Raw genomic sequence first — 10259 nt, forward strand, 5'->3', positions numbered from 1 at the left:
TCCAAGGCCAATCTGACTGGGAGCATGGGAGGAGAGAAGCTGAGCCCGCGGGGACTTTGGGTGTTTGAGCTCTTTGAAAAATCCTATAGACATGATAGCGGGCAAGGCCAAGGCCCCGGAAAGCATGGCGGCCCACACTGTTGGTGCTAGCCTGACGATCACATGCTGCCTGGAGATGACCAGGAAGGCAGCTGCTCGAAGCCCCTTGGCGTCGAGGGGGGGGGGGGGAGGGGGGATGGGGGGGTAGGGGGGGGGGGCGGTGGAAGAAAGACATTTGGAAGAATAGAGGCCGAATTTGTCGAGAGAAAAGGAGAGAGAGTATAGATGAAGAGGAATCCGATCCCAGGGGCAGACGGGCAGGTGCCCAGGTTACTTCTGATTGGCGGGTTTTCCGGATGAGGCATCCGTGCGGATGGGGTCCTCGCTGGGCAGGGTGATCAGCGGACGGTGCCGCTTGGCCTCTCTGACCGCTTCCAGCGCCTGGGCTCTCAGCCGGTCCCTGCGGGCACGCAGGAGGGCAGGCAGGCCCCTCCGGAGGCGACGGGCTGACTTCTGCCAGGTGTCGAGTCTGAAGAACTTACCCACCGGTAATCTGGGGAAGTTTTCCTGAGGGCGAGAGGGGCAGGAGGCAGGGTGAGGAGGCGGGTGGGCCGGGCCAGGCCGAAGCAGAGAGGAGCCAGGAGTTAGGAGTGGTCTGATGAGAATCAGCAAGCCCTCCAGGGCGGGCGGTAAGCAGTCAGCCTCAGCAGCCACTGAGAATGGGGGCAGGAGAAGGAGCTCCCCAGCCTTGCCCAGAGGGCCAGAGAAATGCTCTCTGAATTGGAGCTGGGAGCTCTCAAGGTCAGAGCTAAGCCAGAAAGAGCCCAGCGGGGGAGCTCCGCCAGGGGCCGAGGCAGCACCCGCATGGTCTCCCCAGGGCTTGTGACAACAAGCAGAGACCAGCGATGGGAACCGTCAGGGATGAAGCTGACTCTGCAGGCCCTGCCCGGATGATGGCCCCAACGGACCGTGGGGTCCTCTCCCTCCAGTCCCCCACGGGCTGCCTGGCTGCTCCCCCTCTGCTCGTGGAAACACCTCCGAGCAGGGGAAGAAACCCAGAGACAATGAACAAATCCGCTCATTCTTCTTCCCTGCCCATTAGTGCACAGAGCTGGTAATCTGCCCACTCCCATTAGCCCATTTCTTCACCTCCCTCTAGGCTGCGGGTGAGGGAGGCCCCCCGGAGGCCAGATTTCTCCCATCTGGCCATGACCGAGCAGGCACCTTTGGGGCCCTCTCGGCCGCCCACCACCCACCGTTCACGCCTATTCAGCTCATTCTTGTTCTCAGAACTATCCCCAAAGGCGAGGCAAACAGCCTCTCCTGTCTCCATTTTGCAAAAGAAGAAAGTAAGGTTCAAAGGAAGAATGTGGCTGGCAAAGGTCACACCGTGTGTCCCTGGGAAAGCGGGGAATAGAACCCAGGGACCTCCCTGGGCATAGTGCGGCCTCGGGCCACGTCGAAACGCCATTGCTGACGGCTCGGAAGCTGAAGGAGCTGGCCGGTTCTGGTTCTAAGGCGCAAGCCTCAGACAAGGACGGTGACAGCCGGGAAAGGCAGACCGCTAGTTCGGAGCAGGGAAAGCGGGGAAGGAAGGGAGAGCCCCCAGGAGGCCCCCCGGCTGGTGCGCTCCTCTGCACTGCCTCAGGCACGGGCCCTGCCTAGGGGATCGATCCGAGGGGTGTTGGAGGGGTGGGGGGGGGACCCTCTTCTCCCTCACTTCTCGCCAGGCTCAGGCCCGGGGCTGGGAGTCTGCAGCACTTACCGGGAGCACCATCATAGAGGCTGACAGGTCTCGCTCGGACTTGGCAGGGGTGGCGCAGTAGGTCTCCAGCAGAGCCAGATCACAGCTGCGGAAGCAACACTCTTCCACGATGCCGCGATTCAGGCGGCGGCTCACGCGGCTCAGGGGCCTGCCAGGAAGGCCTAAAGGGAAGAAGAGAGAGCCCTTCAGCGCCAGCTGCATCCCAAGGGGGGCAGATGGACACAGGGTGGTGGGACATTCCCAGATGGGGAGACTGAGGGAACCCAGAGAAGGGAGAGGTGGCCCACGAGGGAAGGGGGCGAGGCTGTGGCCCTGGCCATCGCCTGCTGCCAGCCGCTGCGACCCAAATCCCCATTGCCCAGCCTGCGGTCAATGGGCCAAGCATTCATATGACACCTACTGTGTGCACAGCTCTGGGCCGAGCACTGGGGAGGCCACGAGAGGAGGAGGAGGAGGAGGAGCCCTGGCTGGGTGAGGGGAGGTCAGTGTCCAGAACACAGAGGTTCAGGAAAGATCTGTCCACCACAGGGCTCGGGCGTCACCGGGTACTCTGAGACAAGCCAGAGCAGCTGGGCCTGCCACCCTGCCCATTTTACAGTGGAGGAAACTGAGCCTCCGGCTCAAGACAGCTGACTCTATCAGGGCCTCCTTGAAGCTACATCCATTAAATAGAGACTTCCAGTGACTTGCTCAGGGTCACAAAGGAAATAAGGGCAGAAGGACAACTGCCAAGTAGAGATTCCAGAGCACCAGAATCCATCCCAAGCACAACTTCTCAGGAAGGAAGGCTCAAAGAGATGTTAAGGGTAGAGGTCCCTGCCCACCCCCCCCCCCTTGAACAGAGGGGGAAACTGAGGCCCAGAGAGGGAAGGCTTGCTCCGGGTCAGCTCGGGAACAAGGAGCAGAAGCCCCATTGCCACAGTCCCCGCAGCATGGTTCAGAAGCAGGCTCTGGGGGTGTTTGGGAAGACCCGGCCAGCTTCAGAAAATCCCTAATGGACCTGGGAGTACCGGCTCGCGGAAGCAGGACAGCTCAGCTGCCACCACCATGTTAAAGAAACTGTCCCAGATCCTGTGGGCAGCCCCACGGAGGCTAGCTCTCTCCCTAGTGGGGCCACAGACAGGACGCCCCAGCTCTCCACTGCCCTGCCTGCAGACCACACCTGGGCTCTGGCCAGCCCTACCGCCTGGCCTGGGATAGGTGCCTATGGGCTGTCGCGAAAGAGGGCCAGGAAGAAGACGGGAGGGGAGGAGTGAGTCGCCTTAAACAATCCCCAATCCATCTCTCCCCCCATCCTCTCCCTCACCCTCATCGTTCCAGGGGGGCTAAGCTACCATGAGGCTTCTTTCCCTAGACCCAGACTAGTGAGGATCCTTCCCCTTCTGCCCTGCCTCCACCACCTGAAACTCAGCCAAGTTTCCCCCCCCCCCCCAAAGGAGAAGTGTGGGTCTGGGAAGTGCCGTCGAGGCGGTGCGCTGAGGCCAGGCAGAGCTATGGGCATGAGAAGAAGGTCAGCGAGACACAGAACTCAGCTCCTCTCTTCACTACAGACACCGACTGGTGCCTGCTTTTCTCACCAGCAGGAGGAAGGGGGAGGAAGAGCTGAGGCGGGCCAGGGGGACGCCTTGGATTCTTTATCCCGCAATAGCGAGCCCGGCCCAGTGCTGTGCACACAGCAGGCGCTAAATCACTTGATCCAACCCCGCAGCCTGTATTAAGCGTCATCTGTGTGCAGAGCGCTGTGCTAAGCACTGGGGGAGACACTCAGAGAATGACAAGGAAGGACTGACAAGGAAAGACTGAGGCAGGGGATGCAGAGGAGGCCAGTGGGGGCATGAAGGGATGGAGAGATGGGGAATGGCGGGAGGGTGGGGTGTAGCCCTGCCTGACAGAGGTCCCTGACGGAGGAAGGCTAGCTCACTGGGGCTGAGTCCCACGCTGCTCACACTTGGGCGATTGCGTGCACTCACAAACACACTCACACGCGCACACACTCACACACACACACATCCCTTAATCAATCAGGCAGGTAGCAGCAGCAACACACAAACCCTTGACTATCACCAGCCTTTCTCCCTTGCATGAGCCAAGACTGTGCCACCAGTTTCAACAACAAGCCATCCTTTGTGACCCCAGCTCCTGCCTTTGCTATCCTGAGCCTGAGCCCAGCAGCCTTGTTCTGCTCCCTTAATACCCGCCCCCCAAAATCCCTGGCTCCTTTCACCCAGTATTATTGTGTGCAGCCGCAGAAGCCAAGAATGTGCCCCGTCAGCGCCCAGCGAGGGGAGCTCAATTCTTATCAGCTGCTGGGAAGGAGGAACCAGGAGCTGTTTATAAAGAAGGCTGAGCTCCGCTCTGCAGCCCACCCCTTCACTGCAGCGGCGGCGGCGGTGTGCTAACTCCCTTCCCTTGACTGGGGCTTGTTACCTCCTTCCCATCTTGAGAGCTCAGCAGCCCGGCTGGTCTTTCTCTCTAGGGCTTCCTCCCCCACATACACTTAGCGGCCTGGGCTCTGGAGAGGCTTGGCAAGGAGGGTGGGCATAGGGGGCTTTGGCCTTTGGGGAGGCTTCCTGCATCTTGCAGGAGCCAGGACCTTCCTCAGGGAGGGAGGCTAAGTGGCCCCAGGCGATCTCAGAGACCCAGCAGGACCCCATTCATCAGCAGAAAGTGGGGGGAGGGCGAGCTGCAGAAAGTGACACACAAGCACAGCAAAGCTGTCTCCCCTTTGGCCCATCAGAACTACTTCTAAGTCCCACAGGACTTTCATTTTACAAACAAGTTAACTGAATCCTAGGAAGGGAAGAGATTTGCCCCAAGCCTGTGGGTCAAAAGAAGCCAGAAAAGGGTCCCTGGCTGCCACAACAGCCCATGTGGTTCTTTTCCTCATCCTCTGGCTGAGAGCTCACTGCCAGGTGGCTTTGGAAGTCCCTCCATGCTCCATCTAAGGGCTGGGACTTCAATGCACCTTAAACACCGCCTTGGCCCCATTTTACGAGGGAGAAAATTCAGACCCGAGAAGGGAAAGGAACTTGCTCATGGTAGGAGAAGAGAAGAGAATGGAGGTGGGGGCGAGGAGAAACAAAGAGGAGGGAGAGAGATACACAGAGAGAGAGAGAGAGATTAAGAAACTACTGGGAGAGACACATAGAATGAGAGAGCTAGAGAGACAGCTGCTGGAAGAGAGAGAAAGAAGGGAAGAGACAGAAAGAGAGAGACAGACTAGGAGAGAGAGACACAGAGCAGGAGAGAGACAGAAGCAAAGAGAGAAAGAGAGAGAATCTCTCAGAAGGTCCAGCAGCATTAGCCCACTATCACTAGCACCCCAAAGAGGAGTGGGTAAAGACAGACAGCCTGGCATCTGCCATCCTGGAGGAGAACAATACTAGAATCTGATTCTTTTCCAGAACAGCCAGGGCAGGCAACAAAGGAAGAGGGAGAGAGAGACAGATAGACAGAAACACCAGGCAGTAACCAAGACAGAGAGAGACAGAGAAAGTAGAATGCTCTCGGGCGATATTTCCATAGGAAGTAAGGCAGAAGGCTCAAAGAAACCCTTGGCACCAGGCAATGGGGAGTCAGAGGCAGAGATCAAGAAAAACAGAGATACAGGCATAGACATAGATAAGGGCAGGCAGAGAGACAGAGATAGGCAGACAAAGAAATGGAGACAGAAGGAGGAAAAGAGAAAGAGAGATGGAGAGACTGAGACAGAGAGAAGTAGAAAGAGACAGGGACAGAAAGAGGCAGAAAAACAGAGGAGTCAGAAACAAGTCAGCAGATAAAGAGACAGGGACAAGAAGAGACAGAGAGAGTCAGGGTCAGAGAGCCAGAGATGGGCAGACAAAGAGATAGGGAAAGGAGGAGGAGGCACAGAGACTATGGAGTAGGGACAAGGAGCGGGAGAGGGAGACAGCGATAGGTAGTGATAGAGAGAGACAGGTAGAGACAAGGAGAGAGGGAGAGCCCCTCCCTAGGCAGGGAACAGGACGTGTGGGGGTCCGACCTACTGGCCTCCTCCTGGGTGTGTTCCCTCTGGCAAGGCGGGAGCCTCCCCTGGCCTTTCCCCATTCTTGCATTTCTATACCAGCTCTGCAGGGAGCCGGGTGGGCAGACAAGAAGGTGCCTCTGCCGCAAAGTTTCTCCGAGGGGTTTTCTATTCAAAGGATCACCCACCGGCTTTAAGCCGCGGCCAGTAGCCCAAGTCCAGCCCCTCATTTTTGAGAGAAAGAATTGGAAGAAGCCCAGAGAAGGGCAAAGACTTGTTCAGTCACACAGTTAATAAATGACAGAGCTGGGCCCTCCGTCGGCTGCTCTCCAGGCTAAACTCTGCTTCCGTTCATTCTGACTTGAAGGTCTCAAAACAACCCCAGACTGCCCCAGACTCTCCCGGCACTGGGAAGGCTCTCCTTTCACTCAAACTCACTTCACAAGCAGAGGTTAAATGCCTCAAGTTAAACCATCCTTCCACACCAAGCCCTCCAGCACTTATTCCCAAACCACGTTTTCCTCTGGCTAACTTTCACCCTAGCTGAGGGCTAGGCAGCTCTGGAAGGGTGGGATCCTGCAGGGCTCAGTGTGGGGTGTCCCCCACACCTACAGTCTCCTCTCTTCCAAGAGCTGCAGCCCAGAACGCTGGCAAACTGATTGTACACATCTAAATACAATTTGCAAGTCATTTACAAAATCACATACCTTGTCAGCAGAGTCCTTGAGCCAGTTCCAAGATGATAGATGGGAAAGGTTACCTACCTGAAGTCCATCCACCCATCGAATCACAGAAAGACCAGCCCCAGCTGTGAGTGGTGTCACCCAGCGCAGGGACATATCTCTGTGTGTGTGTGTGTGTGTGTGTGTGTGTGTGTGTGTGTGTGTGTCTGTCCTGTTTTTGACTAAAAGTGGAAGCTCCCAAGAAAAAGACTGGTCTTTCTCCTCCTGCTCCCTACACTATGGCTAAGACGGGGCTTGGCAAACAACAGGCACTCACTAGAAAGCCTAGCTGAGGGGGTATGAAGCAGCCTTTATCTCAGGGAAGACTGGGTCTTTTCCACACATATCCAGCAATGAGCCTATACTAATGCAATGTACCTTGAACTGGGACAACCCTGGGCTGAGTACCTGCCCACCCAATTCATCTTATTTTCTCCAGCTGGCTCCAGGGCACTCCATGAGCCTGCCCTTGACTCCACCCCCCACCCCCCCACCCCCAAGAACCACTTACTGAAATAGAAGCCGCGGTCGCCACACACAAACTGGAGAGTGTCTACCAGCTCCCCACCACAAAGGGTCTCACTGGGGCGATAAGCAGCGTTGCAGCACGAGGCAAAGGCCAAAAAGGTGAGTGATAACAGCAACATCTTGTTCATTGGGAAACCCATCTGTGGAGAAAAACCCCAGCCCGAGATTAGTTCACTTACACAAGCAAGACCATAGTGGTAGGTGTCCACCCTGGATCCCAAGTTGGGCTAGGAGAAAAGGGCATTCATCTCCATCCTTGAAACCTGTTTCCTAAAAGAGAGGACTGGGGCAAAAGAACGTGATAGCTGTTTTTAGGTTTGGGAAGAACTGTAAGGGGGAAGAGAGAATAAACTTGTCCCGTTGGCCCCAGAGGGGAACAGGGTACGATGGCTGGAAGAGGCAAAAAAGATAAATTAGGCTTGACGTCAGAAAAAATTCCCTTCGTTGGAGCTGCCTCAAAATAGAGCGAGCTGCTTCAGAAGGTAATCGGCTCCCCGTTGCTAGAGACATTCAAGAGGAGGTTAGATGCCCACTTGTTGGGTGAGGCTGCTCCGGTAGGGGCTGGAAGGGAAGGATGCCTCTGAGGTCCCTTCCAGCTTGGAGAGTCAATGGAGGAGCTTGCCCCAAGCTCTCCCTTCTCAGCACTCATAGCCTCTTGGCTTCGGGTGCGAGGCTTGCTTTCCCAGATGTACCGTTAGCTCTTCGAAGGAAATGAGACTGTCTTCTGTCTCTCCACCAGTGCCCAGCAGAAGACTTGGAGGGTGACTGCTCCGCTCTCAGGGATCTCCGCAACTGAGAGCTGATCTGTGCTCACACATTTATGTAGCCCCCAGCCCCCAAAGCCCAACCCAGTCCATAACCACGCCCCTGCTTGTCCCTCCCTAGTCTCCTCCTACTTCTAGCTCCGCCCTTCAGCTCAGCCAATGATATCAGGGTCCCTAAGAGGCGCCCTGGAACAATTCCCAAATGACATCACCATTCCCTGGGTCCTCGAGGATTTGCCAGAATGGCACCTCCCCCTACGGCCCTAGCCCAGAGACCCAAGGCTTCAAGGATCCAGGATCAGTATTACCCTGCCCCATCTGGGTCTGTGCTGCCTAATGGACTCTAACAATCTGGACACTGGGGGCTCAGCCTATGGAGGCCTTTCCCTCTCCTGCCTGATTCCTGGGCAAAAAAGCCCTGCCCAGAGAGAACACAAAGATCTCATGAACTCCTCCAGATGCCGGGCTGTCTGCAGGGACAGTCCAAGACAAATGGGGCTACTCCTTCCTCCCCCAGCACTTCGTCTAGCTGTCCTGTGCCTCAGTTTCCCTATGCCAATGAGTGGCATCCATAGGGTAGCTGAGAGAGCATTTCATCAAGTTAGCAGGCGGCAGATCTGGGCTTCAAACCCAGATCTCCCAGCACAGTCCCAAATGCCTCTCGGAGCCCACATTTTCTGGGTGGGCAAATGTCAGGCAGCCCACTCCCAGAGAAACTGGGCTGCCCTCAAAGGCAGCCAGGCAGAAAGTCCTGAGGGAGCAGGACTTAACAAAGGGAGCAGTCTGGTGCACCCAAGGGTTTGGGCCCCTTGTTCATCATGGGAACACAGTGACCAGCTCCCTCTCAAGGTTATCATGTTTGTGCCCAAGACTTTCTTCCTTGCGCCGCCTCCCAAATCTCTTCTACAGGCTCGCGGAAGGAGCCAACGTTCTTTCTAAGGGATCTGGGGCAATGTGGTCTGTCTAATGGAAGGAACACTGACATGAGTCCAAAGACAGTCTGAATAACAGCTCTTCCACTTGAGTTATATGACCTTGAGCCTTACATGACCCCTTTTTGAACCTCAGTTTCCTATTATGTCAAATGGGGGCAATGATTCTTATGTTATCTACCTCCCAGGGTAGGTGTGAGGACATCCTATATACAGTAAATACCAGAGAAGGAAGGGAGGGGGGAGAAGGTCCTTATCATTGAGCGCTTGACCCCCCCCCCCACACAGAGTAATGGCTGCTTACTCCTGTCTTGTCTGGCCTCCCTGCTTTCCCTGGGTCCTTCCTTCCCTCTATAAGTCTCTTTCAGCCCTTCCTTGAGCTCTCCTCAATGGGAAGACCTCCAACTCCCGGGCACCTTAGGTGAGTGGGCAGTACTAGGCACCTCAGAGAACAGAGGCTGTTGCCAGACTTGGTCTCCAGCCTAGAAGGGTTGGATTCATTAAGGCAAGGAGGTTGAAAACTACAAGGGAAACACAAGCCTGCCCAAGTTTTCTGAAGACAGTTGGCCAGCTCCCGGGAAGGATTGGGCAAGTCAGTTTGAGTAACCTCACTTAACTCCTCCTCGCTTTGCTGTTCCTCATCCCTCCCTCCCTGGCTTCTGAAATTCCGCAGGCAGCCCCACCAGAAACAGCTCAGCTAGAGCTAAGTTGCTGGTAAGTCAGAGGTGGTGGCGACGGAGGATCCTGGCCTGGGACATTCCCCACACCCTAGGAAGGAAGAAGAGGGGACTGACAGCCTTGGTAGAGTGTCCAAAGATGAGGACAGTCCCAATTATGGGGGAGCCTGCCACCCCCCAATGCTGTCCACTGCTGGGAGAAGAGTCATGACACCAGTGGGTAGGGAGGGAGCTAGAGGAGGGTGAAGAGCGAATGGGGGAAGCACTGAACCCATTCTCCGTGATGAGGGAGATGGGAGAGACAACTCTCCGGTTCCCTTTCCTCTACCTGGACTCATGAGCAGAAAGCACTTTCTAAATGTTTGCAGAATTCACATTGATTCAATTCAATTCAAATATATTGCATTGCGTTGGATTGCATTGCATAAAGAAAGAGGGGAGAAAGTGGAGAAGGGGAGAAGAGGGAAGGGGGTGGGGAGGAAAAAGGAGGGGGGAGAAAGGGGGAAAGGGGGAGGAGGGAGGAGGAGCTGGAGGGGGAGGGGGGAGGAGGGGCTGGAAGGGGTGGAGAGAGGAGGGATTGGAGGAGGGAAAATGTCCCCCTAAGTGCCCCCACCCTTCAGAACTGCTTTCACCTGTGCCTGGAAGAGGCTGGGGATCGTCCCAAAGAGCCTCCCACTGCTTTACTGATTCCCTCCTCCCTATCGCACCCCCCCTCCAATTTTAGCAAATGTCACCCCACCCTCCTCCCTATATGCTCTATTTCAATGAAGACCAGCCCCCTCCCACCATTCACAGCCCCCTCCTCACATACTTTCCATCAGCCACTGCCAGCTTCCCCCCCCCCCCC

General features: G+C 56.1%; 1 protein-coding gene across 3 annotated transcripts in view; it reads right to left on the bottom strand.

Moving 5' to 3' along the window:
• Positions 1-224: 224 nt before the first annotated feature.
• The window catches only part of IGF2 (insulin like growth factor 2), a 15832-nt gene continuing 5797 nt past the window's right edge, over positions 225-10259 (bottom strand). For all 3 annotated transcript variants that reach the window (XM_027868680.1, XM_027868679.1, XM_027868678.1), the window contains exons 2-4: positions 7023-7179; positions 1805-1965; positions 225-606 (exon numbers count right to left, since the gene is read on the bottom strand). In XM_027868680.1, coding sequence (XP_027724481.1) covers positions 370-606; positions 1805-1965; positions 7023-7179 — 555 coding nt within the window. In that variant the 3' untranslated portion in view covers positions 225-369. The remainder of the gene's footprint in view (positions 607-1804; positions 1966-7022; positions 7180-10259) is intronic.

Source organism: Vombatus ursinus, unplaced genomic scaffold (assembly GCF_900497805.2).
Source record: "Vombatus ursinus unplaced genomic scaffold, bare-nosed wombat genome assembly UNPS02014790.1, whole genome shotgun sequence".
Lineage (NCBI taxonomy): Eukaryota > Metazoa > Chordata > Mammalia > Diprotodontia > Vombatidae > Vombatus > Vombatus ursinus.